The following is a 12,974-nucleotide window of genomic DNA, read 5'->3' on the forward strand; positions in this document are numbered from 1 at the left end:
GTTCCAAGCCTGCCACATGCCACTCCCAACATGGCAGCCAGGGCCCGCCGTTCCGGGAGCGGAGCGTAATTCCGGAAGTGATGATTCTCACACACTTCCGCTTCCTTTCTGCAGGAGGAACCGTTGGCTGCTGGGTCAGGGGGGCGCGGTAGATATTGACCTTTGCCCCAGCCTCGTGTACGTGGTGGACTAGTGGGCGGGAGGCGCCCCCCACCCCCAACTTCCTATTAGGGGCAGCCGAAGGGTGTGGGTTTGGAGAGGGGGAAACTGTTAACCCTTTGGGCCGATTGGCGGGAACTGGATAGCGAACCACCTCCGACTCATAGGGAGCGGAGGTTTTGAGTTCCGCTCACCATTGATTTGGGCCAAGTGAGATTCCCTTCCACTAGGTAGGACTGGGGAGATCCCCTCCCCCGCCTCCGCCTCGGCCCCCGTGCCCCCAGTGTGGGAGGTTAAGTGAGACCTCTTTGCCCGGAGCGATGAAGGAATTCATTTGACCGGAGGGAGAGGCGCCTTCCTTCGGCTGGAAGGAGCCCTCTCCCACTGACCTGCCGCCCCTTTCTCGCTGCAGCGTGGGGTCACAGTGCATCTCCCAGTAGCCTCCTTCTGACAGAACCCATATCCGGCTTCCAAGGCTTCAGCGAGATGTTACTACTGCTGCTGCTGCTGCCGATGTGTTGGGCCGTGGAGGTCAAGCGACCCCGCGGCGTCTCCCTCACCAGTGAGTGAGCCACTGGAGGTGGCCAGAAGTGGGGGTGGGGTGTGGGAGGTTCTGGGATAGGCACTTACAGCCTTCGGTCTCAGTGTTCTGGACTCTGGGCAGGGCAGGTTGCAATGCTTAGCCGGTGGGAGTGGGAAGAAGTACCTTTGGGTGGAAAGGGCTCTCTTCCTGCCCTGAACTGGGCCCCTTGTCCCCTTCCCCAGACCATCACTTCTACGACGAGTCAAAGCCTTTCACTTGCCTGGATGGCTCTGCCAGTATCCCCTTTGATCAGGTCAATGACGACTACTGTGACTGCAAAGATGGCTCAGATGAACCAGGTGAGCTTTTTCTCCATTCATCCATCCATTCATTCATTGTACATTTATTGAGCTGGTGAGTGCTACGTCCTGTGTGGTGTCCCAGACAGACCCAGTCCCGTCCTCACAGGGCTCTCTCTTGAGTGCAGGCAAGCAAGCACAGACTAAAGTGGGTCAGTGATTTGTTGAGGAGATGGGGAGGTGCTATGGGAGCCCAGAGGGGGAGGGGGAGGGCTTGGTAGGGCCCAGTTCAGAGGGCCCTGGCGCGGAGAGGCAGGAGGGAGCCCAGGAGCGTTTTGTTTCAGGCCCCCAAAGTGCAGTGGTCCTTCCTCCCCTTGCTTGGCATCAGTTATTCTCACATTTCTCATGCTCGCGTGTGCACGTGGTGGGTGTGACCTGCCGGATCCTGAGCCCACTCCACAAACCTTCCTTCCCTCCTTTCCCCACAGGCACAGCTGCCTGTCCCAATGGCAGCTTCCACTGCACCAACACAGGCTACAAGCCCCTGTATATCTCCTCCAGATGGGTCAACGATGGAGTGTGTGGTGAATGAACTGGCCCCAGGATGGGGGACAGGGTGCTGGGCAGAGGGAAGGGGGCATTGTGGGGTGGCGGGGGAGTCCTGAAGGCGCCCCCATGTCTGCCCTCAGACTGCTGTGACGGGACCGATGAATACAACAGCGGGATCGTCTGTGAGAACACCTGCAAGTACGTAGCTGACACACCCCTCTTCCCTCGCCCCCCTCTCCCCCGAAACCTTGCCTCGCCTTGCTAGGTGAATCGGGTTTCCTCTCTTCTCTGCTTTTGTGTATCAAGGGCTCACCTGGTGCCAGGTGCTCTGTGAATGCTCTATCAGCAGTTTTCCTTCTGGCCCGGAACTGAGTGTAATGTGTTTGCCTGTTCAGCTGATGAGTGAGCTCATGCTCAGAAAGGAAAATGACTTCCTCAGGGTCTCATAGCTAAGAGATAGCAGAACCAGGACTCGAATCCAGCTCCGTCTAACTTGGGACTCTGTGCTTTTAATTGCACCACTGCAGCAGGACCTGAAAACTGAAATGCCCACAGGCAGGTGGATGGAAGCAAACGCACGCAGGCTGAGTGTAAGGCAGTCAGAGAGTGATGGGGATTGTGGCATTTAAAAGGGACAGCCTTCCTCCACTCCTGTGAGTTGGGAGCAGGTGGCAGGGCCAGATACGTTTTTCAGAGAAGGTGAGCGTTGTGACACTTCCATAAACCCCTCTGATGGAAGGTCTCTTAAGTAGAGAGAGACTGACCAGATTTTGTGTACTGGCCAGACAGCCCTTCTGTCAGGGAGTCTGTGACTCGTGTGCTCTTCTCTTTCTTCTCTTGGGAATCTCCTTCCAGCCCCACATCCCAGAACCCTCTAGTCCCTCCCATGATCCTGAGGGTGAGCGAGCCCTGTCCACTGCCCCTCCTCTCTAGGACAGGGATGAGGGGCTCTGAAGCCAGGAGAACCTGGGGGAGGAAGGAGCAGGAGTGTTTGAGCTCCTGTTTTTGCCCACATGATGGGGCGATGGCAGGGGGTTGAACCCCTTGGGAAGAGGCAGACCTAGTGGACACTAAATGCTCTCCCTTCCCCCCCAGAGAGAAGGGCCGCAAGGAGAGAGAGACACTGCAGCAGATGGCAGAGGTGACCCGTGAGGGCTTCCGCCTGAAGAAGATCCTGATTGAGGACTGGAAGAAGGCCCGGGAGGAGAAGCAGGTGAGGGGCCTGGTGGGGCTGACCCAGGACAACCTGGAGGCTGGGGGGCTGGCTGGGGTTTACGTTTGCTCCCGACCAGGGGTGTTCTGGGGCCAGTTGCTGTCTGTCTGCGCCTTGGACCCTGGTGTCCACTTGATGTTTAGTCGTTGCTTAGGCTGGTACCAGGTGTGTGGCAGCCAGTCGAGGCATGAACCTAGGCCTTGGGTGCAGACCACGGTGGGCTCGGAGGAGGGTCACCTCTCCTCCAGGTTCCAGGGTGCTCTCATTTGTAAGTTAAGTAGGGTGGGTGCTGGGGATGTGTCAGGGGAGGGCCCAAGAGGGTGAGTCCCCAGGGATGTGTCTCCCCCTGCCTGTCTGCCACCCCCTTAACTGGTGGGTCAGAGTCCTCAACTCCCCTTCGGGGCTCCCACTTAACCCTCTCAGCAAGGGCCCCAGCTCTGTTTCTCAGACTGGGGAAGGGTCGGGTCTTCCTCTCCCACCCCCATGGCCTGGCTAGTGAGGTGTCTCCTGAATTCATAGGGGGCAGTGTATTCAGGGCCAGTGAGATCCTTCCAGGGCTTAGCCACACGGTGAAGTTGGTGCCAAGTGACCTTTGACCTCCTGGGCCAGCAGGAGGACCCCAGCAGCAGATCAGGTTGAGGTGTCAGCCAAAGTCTTGGGAGGGACCCTACAGCCTAGGACCCCCATTCTTAGGCTGGAGCCCACCCAGCACACACGTTCCTTCCATCCTTCCTTTTTAAATATTTTTTATTTTTATTTATTTGGTTGTGCTGGGTCTTAATTGCAGCATGTGGAATCTAGTTCCCTGACCAAGGATCAAACTGACCCCCTTGAATTGGGAGTGCAGAGTCTTAGCCTCTGGATCACCAGGGAAATCCCCTTTCTTTTCTTTTTTTTTTATAGAAACAATCAGTTTTTAAAAAGAATTTTATTTTTAGCTGTGCTGGGTCTTCATTGCTGCACACAGGCTTTCTCTAGTTGCGGCAGGCGGGCTTCTTATTCAGTGTCTTCTCTTACGGTGGAGCACAGGCTCTAGGCACGTGGACTTTGGTAGTTGCAGTTCCTAGGCTCTAGAGCACAGGCTCAGTAGTTGTGGTGCATGTGCTTAGCTGCTCCTCGGCACGTGGAGTCTTCCTGGGCCAGGAATCAAACGCATGTTCCCTGCCTTGGTCCCTCTGCTCTCTGAACCCGCCTTGGGGCATAGGAAGCAAGGAAGACTTCCTATAAGAGGTCTCCATCTAAACTGAAATCTGTAGGTTTTTTGAGAGTTAGCCAGGCAGAGTGTTGCAGACAGAAGGAAAGACTGTGTGGAAAACGGGGGGCAGTGTGGGTGGGGGGCTTTGAATGTTGTTAGGGCAGTTAAGATAGCAAAGGGTTGGATGAGGCTGGAGAGCGGGGCAGAGTCCTGGTTATGCAGGGCCTCATGGGTACACTGAGGTGTTTGGATTTCTCCCCAGTGGGCCGCAGAGAACCACAGCAGCAGGGGTTGGGGGAGATCCAGGAGGGGTGTGTATTAGGAAAAGATAATGTGGAATAGAGGCAGGAGAGGAAGAGGGAAGAACAGGATGAGAGCCGGCCTCTGTCTTCTGCCTTCCCAGAAAAAGCTCATTGAGCTGCAGGCTGGAAAGAAGTCACTGGAGGACCAAGTGGAGATGCTCCGGACACTGAAGGAGGAAGCCGAGAAGCCAGAGAAGGAGGCCAAAGACCAGCACCGTAAGCTGTGGGAAGGTACGTCGCTGTGTCCTGGTGTGGCTGTGACTCCCCCTCGGCTCCTGGCAGGGAAGAGTCTGGGCCCAGGAGTCTCTTGCTCATTGTCTCTTGTCTGTTGTTGCACTGATTTTTTTAAAATCACGGCACCTTAGTTCCCCAGGTGCCTCATTATCTTCAACTGTGTGTTGACCATTGTGTTTAAAAGTAATTTATAGCAGTAACTTGCAGCTTTGATGAGAGGTCCTTCTCTCAAGAGGGGCTTTTCTTTCTGCCTTCTCTGTGGGAACACTGGATTCAGGGACCTCGAGTCTGAAGTTGAGGCTGAAGCTTCCTCCAGCCCCCCAGGCAGAGTGAGCTGAGGTCCGAGCAAGGGCTGGCTGATTCCTGGCCCAGCTTAGCCCTCAGGGGAGTCCCATGGGGTCATAGTTACGGGCTGGGTCACCTTGGACCTTGATTTTCATTTCCCTTCCCTCACAAGTTATCAGAATGGACATCCACATTTGCCAGGCTTGGCAAAATCCCTTAGGATGAAAGCAGCTTCTACCTTCTCTTATCTTCTTCACTTCCTCTTTGCGCTGGCAGCTCCTACTGTCTGGGGTTGGTTTTAAGGTGATTTTTTTTAAATGCTTGGTCCAGCATTTTCTTGCTGTGGGCAGATTGTGCTGCTGTTGTGGATAATCTGAAGCCTTGGCATTTGTTCTCAGTCTGCTGTGTGCAGGGACATACATGGTGGAAGGCGGCTAGAAGGGAGAGGTGGGGCAGAATCCCACTCCAGGCTAGTTAAAAGACCCAAGACCAAGCATTGCCAGAAGTATTTGGAGCCGTGGCCCCAGCCAGTCACAGGGCTGGTGACTGGCAGCTGGTAGCCTTCTGAGGCCGTGCTGTGATCCCCTCCATCCCTTGGAGCATCTGCTGTGTTCTTCCGCCCTTCCCTCTCTCTGTCCTGATTTCTCATAATCAGTAATTCAGTCGTTCATCTGACAAGCATCTACTGCGTGCCTATAATGTGCCGGGTCTATGCCAGGTGCCCACAATACAGCATTGAACAAGACGGAGGAAGCCCTCTGCCTATAGAAGGGACAGGCTCAGAGGTCATGAGGCTGCATCTTGTCTAGTTTTTAAGGAGCAGCAAGGAGACCATGGGCTTCCCAGGTGGTGCTAGCAGTAAGGAATCTGCCTACCAGTGCAGAAGACACAAGAGATGCAGGTTCAGTCCCTGGGTTGGGAAGATCCCCTGGAGGAGAGCATGACAACCTGGTCTAGTATTCTTGTCTGGGAAATCCCATGGACAGAGAAGCCTGGCAGGCTACAGTCCATGGGATCACAGAGTCAGACATGACTGAGCAGCACGCACGCATGCACAGACACACGGAGACCATGTTGGTGAATGAGCAGAGACTCCCCCTCTTTGTTTACATACCATCAGCTGCTTCTGTGATAAAGCCACAGACTTCAGGGGTTGCCAACAGGGACCTTATGACCTGCTGAACCTAAAATATTTTAGCGTTGGATTCTTTACAGTAAAGTTTGCTGACCCCGATGAAGACACCAGTATTCTCTCCCACACTGACGGTGGATAGACCAGAGCACCCAGTGCTCGTTTCATAAGGATCGTGTTTTTGCCCCTGCTCCCCTTTCCCAGACATCACATCGTTTCACAAACAAGGAAGCTGAGGCCAAAGAGGCCACTGGCTTGCCCAGCTAGACTGATGCCCACGTTACTCTGATTGTAGACCCTGCTCCTTATCTGCAGGCTTGAGTCACCAGCCTGCTCCTGCCTCGCTCAGGGCCCAGCTTTTTTTGCCTGTGTTGGGTCTTTGTTGCATGGTGTGGGGGCTTCTCTTGTTGTGGCAGGCGGATTTAGCTGTCCCATGGCAGGTGTTATCTTAGTTCCCCAGCCAGAAATGTGTCCCCTGCATTGATTCTTTATTAGGATTATTAGATTCTATTAAATTATTAAATTTCTATTTATTAAATTATTATTCTTTATTAGAATTACTAGCATCAGAAGGCTGTTTTTTTATTACTAATTTATATTTAGTTTTGGCCATGCTGGGTCTTCGTTGCTGCTCACAGCCTTTCTCTAGTTGTGGCAAGTGGGGGCTACTCTTTGTTAGGATGTGGGGCTTTCTCACTGCAGCTGCTTCTCTTGTTGCAAAGCACGGGTTCTAGGTCCACGGGCTTCAGTAGTTGCGGCACACAGGCTCAGTAGAGGTAGCACTCAGGCTTAGTTGCTCCACAGCATGTGGAATCTCCCTGGACCGGGGATCGAACCCGTTTCCCCTGCACAGATTCCTGTTCTTTGCTGGAAGCCTGATTCTTAACCACTGGACCCCCAGTGAAGTCCCTGGGCCCATTCTGGCCCTTCTGGCCTCCTGATGGCCTCCCTCCATGAGGCCAAGCCATTCTTTGGCCCAGCGGTCTTCCTGGCTCCCCAGTGCCTTGGGTGGGACAGCATTTGGGCCACCACTGCCCGCTTACAATGCCCCCTACCATGGAGGACTTCTCCCTGCTCTCTGTACCCTGTGTACCCGCCCCTCCAGCCCTGCGAAACTGCTGCTTTTTGTTGCTCCCGGGCCTCTGCTCCATCCACCTCTGTAGAAGATTCCGCTGGACGGCACTGGTCTACACAGTGTATGCGTGTGTGCTCTGTCCTTCATTTTTCTCTCACTGCGGTAAAATCCCGGTCATGTCACCATTCACCATTTCAGCCAGTTTTCAGCGTCCGATTCAGTGGTGTCAGGTATGTCCACACTGTTGTGCAGCCATCGCTGCTGTCTAGTTCCAGAATGTTCCTGTCACCCCAGGAGGAACCCCCAGGCCCATTAAATGGCCCTCCACATCTCCCCTTGGCCCCGCGCCCAGCTCCCACGCATTGGCTTCCTGTTTCCAGGGACTGACCTGCTCTGGACATTTCACCTCAAGAATTCAGGCAGTGAGTGGCCTTTGTGACTGACTGCTTTCCCCTAGCGTCGTATTGTCGAGGGTCATCCATGTTGTAGCCTGGTGTCTGGACGCCTGCTTCCTTTTTAAGAGCTGTTGTCTATTCCAGTGTGTGGCCCTGGTGGGGTTTGTCTCGTCCAGGTACCATTTTTCCCTTCAGGTTTTTGGTTCTGGTCTCCATTGCTTGTAAGCGGCTCTTGTGTATCAGGGGGTTGGCCTTTGTGACTGAAGTTGCAGATGTTCTCTCATTCACCTTTGGTGCCAGGTTCCTTTACTCTCTTCCCGGGCCACGTGTTACAAAGTGAACGAACTCTGGTCTTTGCTTCTGTTTCCATCTTCTTTTGCACCACATCTAGCATCCTTTTACACAAGGCTGGGCAGCTTCTTAGTGTGGAGTTGTTGACTCAGGTTCAGGGGTGACACGCCACGGCGGTTTTGCTGGGATTCCCAGAGGGTGGTGGGGATGAGCGTGGGCTCTGGAGGCATGTGCCCCTCGCCAGCTGGGTGACCGTTGGCAGCTCCTTTCATCCACCTGCGCCTGGGGCCCTCATTTGTGAGGACGTTGTTGGCTGTCTGCTGGGGTCTCCCGGGACACAGGCCGCTCATCCTGGGGGAGAGGGCTGAGCTGCACTGGGGCTGCTCTCCTGAGCGCCCCCTGAGCCGGTTGTGCTGGGACAGGCCCCCAGGACATCTGCCTCGCCTGGCTGCACCCCCACCCCAGCCTCTGTCCCCTGACCGCTTCTCCTGGGGGCCTCCTGAACGTGGCACATCTCTGGTCCTAGCCCTTGCACCGTCACGGATGGTTCAGACTCTCTGCAGATGCCCCCAGCTGCCCCTCCTGGCTTCCCCATCCATTTGGCACTGCCCACCTCCTTGGCCCCCCACCCCCACACAGGCCAGCCCTTCTCATTGCCTAGCTCCTGCCCCCAGTCTGCCCCCCCGCAGTGGCCTGACTCAGAGCCCCAGCCCCAGCACCCAGAGGGCCAGGCACATGGTGAGCCCGGGGGCCATTGGGGATGGAGGGTGATGGAGCTGGTTCTTCCACAGAGCAGCAGGCCACCTCCAAGGAGCAGCGGGAGCGGGAGCTGGCAGCCAGCGCCTTCCAGGAGCTGGACGATGACATGGACGGGGTGTGAGTGTGCCAGCCCCACCTGCCCCGGGCTCCTGCCTCTCTCTTCCCACCTTTAGGAAACCAGCCAGAGCCCACCTCCTTGCCCTGGAGCCCGATCCCCTGGGGGCGTGGGGGGTGGTGGGGGAGAGATGAGGGAAAACACCCCCTCGAGCTGGACAGGGGGACTCAGGATCTCAGTGATTTTTGAAAGCCTACTCTGTGACCTGGGACACTTTAGTGAAAGATGAAATCCTGGCCAGTGTCCCTGAACTTGCTGGCCGGCCCCAGGCCAATGGCTCAGTGGAGGGTGGGCCTTTGGGAACAGGGAGGCTGGGCAGGCCCCCTGGTGGGAGGCCTGGGACTTGGAGGGGTGCTGGGGGCAGCATGGGCAGGGCGGTCCCGTTCCTGGTGGGCAGTGGCGGTGGGCAGCGGGGTAGGGGCAGGATGTGGGACCTGGGCCACCATGGGTGTTTGGGTTTCCTGGGGTGGAGGATACCAGGCCAAGGGCATTTCCCTGTGTTCGGTTCTAAGGGTGGAAGGAAGTGGAAGCTGGGTCTTGAGGACACAGGGTTGTCTCCTACTCCCACCCCTGTGTTTGTCCCTCCCTTGAGCTCCTCAGGGTTGTGGAGCCTCAGGAGTGGGTAGGAGGCAGCGGATGGGGTGGCTCGGACCTGCCTTTCCCAGGGTGGAGACCAGACTGGGCCCTAACCCCAGACCTCATTTTTTCCCACCTTCCTGCCTGCCGCCTCTCCCTGCCCCAAGGTCCTGAAGCAAGTTCTCAGGAGGAGCCCTGGCCTGGGGTGGGGGTTGGGGGCAGTTGACCAGGAGCCCATGGTCTCCCTGCTCCATCGGCTTCTGCCTTTGTCCCTGCAGGGTCTCGGTGGCTGAGTTGCAGACCCACCCAGAGCTGGACACGGATGGGGACGGGGCATTATCAGAAGGGGAAGCCCAGGTACTCAGCCCACCCCTTCGCTTGGGATGCCTGGAGGGGATTGCCCCAGGGTGACCTCAGGGTGGGGGGTGGGGGCTGGCCAGAGGCAGGCCTTCTGTGGGCTACTCCCATGGAAAGTTCCCTGCTAGCCCAGGGCCAGAGTTCTGGGGGCCCACAGCCTGGCTGGTGTGGCCAGGCCTTGCTTGGTGACTAGGAGGGGCTGCCCAGGGCCTTTCTCCCTTCCCTGTGGGGCCTAGTGGAGTCGTGTGGGTGCCTCAGGGTGTCTAGTGGGCAGAGTTAGGGTTCCTGTAACCATGCCCCCCACCCAGTGCACACACCTGGGCGCCCTCCTCACAGCTCTGTCCTCATTGGTCTGGAGCCCTGCTCCTTGGTACCCAAGGACACTGCCCTGCTGGTCCCCACGCCCCGCCGCACCCTGGCCTCTGGCTCTGTGCTGTCCGTCTCTCCGCTCCTCTCCCTGGCTTCTGCAGTCCGCACCCCCGCACCTCCCTGGCCCCCTCCTCTTTCCCACAGGCCTGTGCTGCCCCCTTCTGGCAGCCGCTCCTCACCCAGCCCGGCTCTAGGCTGGCCCTGGGCAAGTCGGCGCGTGCTGTGCCTGGCACCGCAGCCTGAGGGCCCCCGCACCCACTACGAGAGTGCCTGGGTTGGAGGTGGGGGGCACGTGGAGGTCCTGCCCCTGACCCCACCCCAACCTGTCGCACACAGACCCTTCTTGGGGGAGACGCGCAGATGGACGCTGCTTTCTTCTATGACCGCGTCTGGGCCGCCATTAGGGACAAGTACCGGTCCGAGGTCAGGAGAGGGAGGGGAAGGGATGTGGTCCCCGCCCCCGCCCCGCCCCTGGGCGCCTCACAAAGGCACTGCCTCCAGCTCTGGCAATGGCCACCCTGGCCAGCTGGGCGGCCCCATCTTCTCTACAGAAGCCACCCTGCCCCCAGCTGTCTGCCCCTCCCTCCCTCTCTCTAGGCTCCTTGGAAGGGGTGGAGACACAAGGCCGCCCTTGGGCGATGGTGGGAGCCTGGCCCCCGGCCCTGGGGGTGGGGGTGGACCCCGAGTCCTCAGCACGACCTCTCCACACATCCGGCAGGTGCTGCCCACCGAGTACCCACCATCGCCTCCTGCACCCGATGTGATGGAACCCAAAGAGGAGCAGCCCCCCATGCCCTCGCCACCCACAGAGGAGGAGGACGAGGCCGAGGAGGACGAGGAGACAGAGGAGGAGGAGGAGGAGGACGAAGATTCCCAGGGGGAGCAGTCCAAGGTGGGCGTTCGGGGTGAAGCGGGTGACGGGTGGGAGTGGAGTCACTCGCTGACTCTCTCCCCCCACCCCCAGGACACCCCACCCCCAGGCCCAGCCCCCCAGACGGCCAGCCCCACCGAGGAGGACAGAATGCCGCCGTATGATGAGCAGACGCAGGCCTTCATCAGCGGTAGGGCTGAGCTTGGGAGGGAGGGGCCCCTCCCTGTCGCCCGCAGGTGCAGGGGCCCAAGAAACAGGCCCTGCCTGCTCCTTGAGGGGGCCTGGGCCTGGCCCAGGCAAGGCCAGGGGACTTCGGGCCACCTGGAGGGGGCTTCTGGGGCCTGGGGAAGCTGGCACCACCACACCAGTCCCAGGGGCCCTTCTGCCTCCTCGTGGGTGGCTGTTGTTTGTGTCACCCTTGGCAGGCGAGGAGCCAGCAGGGCCCCAGGAGCCCTGGCCCTGCTCCCTCATGAGCTGAGAGCCTCAGCAGGGGGGAGGGGTCTGCCCGGTGGCTGGCAAGGCCCAGAGGGTCTTCCTGGGCCCCGTCCTCACCCAGAGCCAGCCCTGGGGCTGGGAGAATCAGGCTTGTCTGCGCTACCCTCTGCCCTCTCTTCACGGATCGGGTGGGAGCACCTCTGACCTCTGTCCCGACCCCACCAGCCGCCCAGGAGGCCCGCAACAAGTTTGAAGAGGCCGAGCGGTCCTTGAAGGACATGGAAGAATCCATCAGGTACGAGCCACTTCTCTGCTGCCCTGTGGCCACCTGCTGCCCGACTCCCCGGGGGCGGCGGTCACTCAGGCAACCTCTGCGAGCTGGCGGTGGTTCCTGCAGGGAGAGTCCCCAAGCGGTGGGGGCTGGAGCTCAGGCCCCGAGAGGCCCTCCGCCACTGCAGCGGGCCTTCCCGCGTTGTCCTGAGTCGGGCTGGCATCCCCCACTGCCCCTTAACTTCCGGGCCTCCCCTTTAGGAACCTGGAGCAGGAGGTTTCATTTGATTTCGGCCCCAACGGCGAGTTCGCCTACCTGTACAGCCAGTGCTATGAGCTCACCACCAATGAGTGCGTCCCCTGTGGGCATGAGTGGTGGGTGGGCTCGGCGGGTCTGGGCCTGAGCAAGGACGGGGTGGGGAGGGAGGGGCGTGGGCTTAGGCGCAGCCACTGGGATTTGAGGTACCTGCATGGCCCTGGTGTGGGGGGATGTTGTGGAGGCTGGGACCCCTGTCTCCCCACCCACCAGCCTCATCCCCTGACAGGTACATCTACAGACTCTGCCCCTTCAAGCTTGTCTCGCAGAAACCCAAACTCGGTGGCTCCCCCACCAGCCTTGGGTGAGTGAGCTTGGGCTAGGCCCCCCTCTCGGCCCCTCATCCCCCACCCCGGCCCCCCCCGGCCGGCCCCTCTCAGCACCCCACTCTCCCATAGCACCTGGGGCTCGTGGGCTGGCCCTGACCACGACAAGTTCAGCGCCATGAAGTATGAGCAGGGCACGGGCTGCTGGCAGGGCCCCAATCGCTCCACCACTGTGAGTGCCCGCGGGCTGGGGGCAGTGGAGTGGGGACCCAGGCCCACAGAGCCCGCCTGAGCCCCGCCTGCCCACGCCAGGTACGCCTGCTGTGCGGGAAGGAGACGGTGGTGACCAGCACCACGGAGCCCAGCCGCTGCGAGTACCTCATGGAGCTGATGACGCCAGCTGCCTGTCCAGAGCCCCCGCCTGAGTACCCCGTGGAGGGCGACCACGACGAGCTCTAGCCCTGCCCCGCCCTGCCCAGTGCAGAGGTGGGTGGGGAGCTGGGGGTCCCGCCCGTCCCCTTCTGCTCGGGGGCATGGTGGGGGGTGCAGCTCTTGGCCACACGGGTGCTCCCCCATCCATCGCCCTTCATCTGTCTCATCTGGTTTCTCTCTGGTCCCAGTAATCAAGATACAGAACCAGCCCCCAGTGGTGCTGCCCATCGCCCCTCAGTCTGTGGACCACGGCCTGCCCTTGTGGGTCACCTCACCCACCCACAGGGCAGGAAGCAGGTGAGGCTCCATGCCCTGCTTTTGGTTGGCCAGTGGGGCAGAGCCACGTTCCCAGGCCCCGGCTGCCTCCCCAGATGGAATAAAGGAGCCTGTCCTACCTGGGCCCCCACACCCTGGTGGCCTGGCCCGCCCTGCCCCCCACCCAGGGCATCTGCCTTCCCTCCTGGTGGGGAAGTGACTTGACCTGTGAACCCCAAACAATAAACATGATCCCTCCAACTCATCTGTTTCTGCTGGCTTTGCTGGGGTGTGGAAGAAG

General features: G+C 59.1%; 1 protein-coding gene across 2 annotated transcripts; it reads left to right on the top strand.

Moving 5' to 3' along the window:
* The first annotated feature begins 84 nt into the window (after window positions 1-84).
* Window positions 85-12,934, top strand: PRKCSH (PRKCSH beta subunit of glucosidase II). Of its 2 annotated transcripts, none has more exons than XM_020894324.2 (18): window positions 85-177; window positions 572-721; window positions 925-1,041; window positions 1,470-1,565; window positions 1,671-1,728; window positions 2,626-2,743; window positions 4,342-4,471; window positions 8,444-8,528; window positions 9,381-9,459; window positions 10,165-10,251; window positions 10,547-10,720; window positions 10,793-10,889; window positions 11,360-11,429; window positions 11,666-11,755; window positions 11,950-12,024; window positions 12,119-12,218; window positions 12,299-12,472; window positions 12,607-12,934. In XM_020894324.2, the coding sequence occupies exons 2-17, from the start codon at window positions 646-648 to the stop codon at window positions 12,443-12,445; spliced, it is 1,599 nt and encodes a 532-aa protein (XP_020749983.2). In that variant the 5' UTR covers window positions 85-177; window positions 572-645; the 3' UTR covers window positions 12,446-12,472; window positions 12,607-12,934. The 2 variants fall into 2 exon arrangements, with proteins under 2 accessions (XP_020749983.2, XP_020749984.1); XM_020894325.2 differs by lacking the exon at window positions 85-177 and adding an exon at window positions 293-389.
* The last annotated feature ends 40 nt before the right edge of the window (window positions 12,935-12,974 follow it).

Source organism: Odocoileus virginianus, chromosome 3 (assembly GCF_023699985.2).
Source record: "Odocoileus virginianus isolate 20LAN1187 ecotype Illinois chromosome 3, Ovbor_1.2, whole genome shotgun sequence".
NCBI classification, from domain to species: Eukaryota; Metazoa; Chordata; class Mammalia; order Artiodactyla; family Cervidae; genus Odocoileus; species Odocoileus virginianus.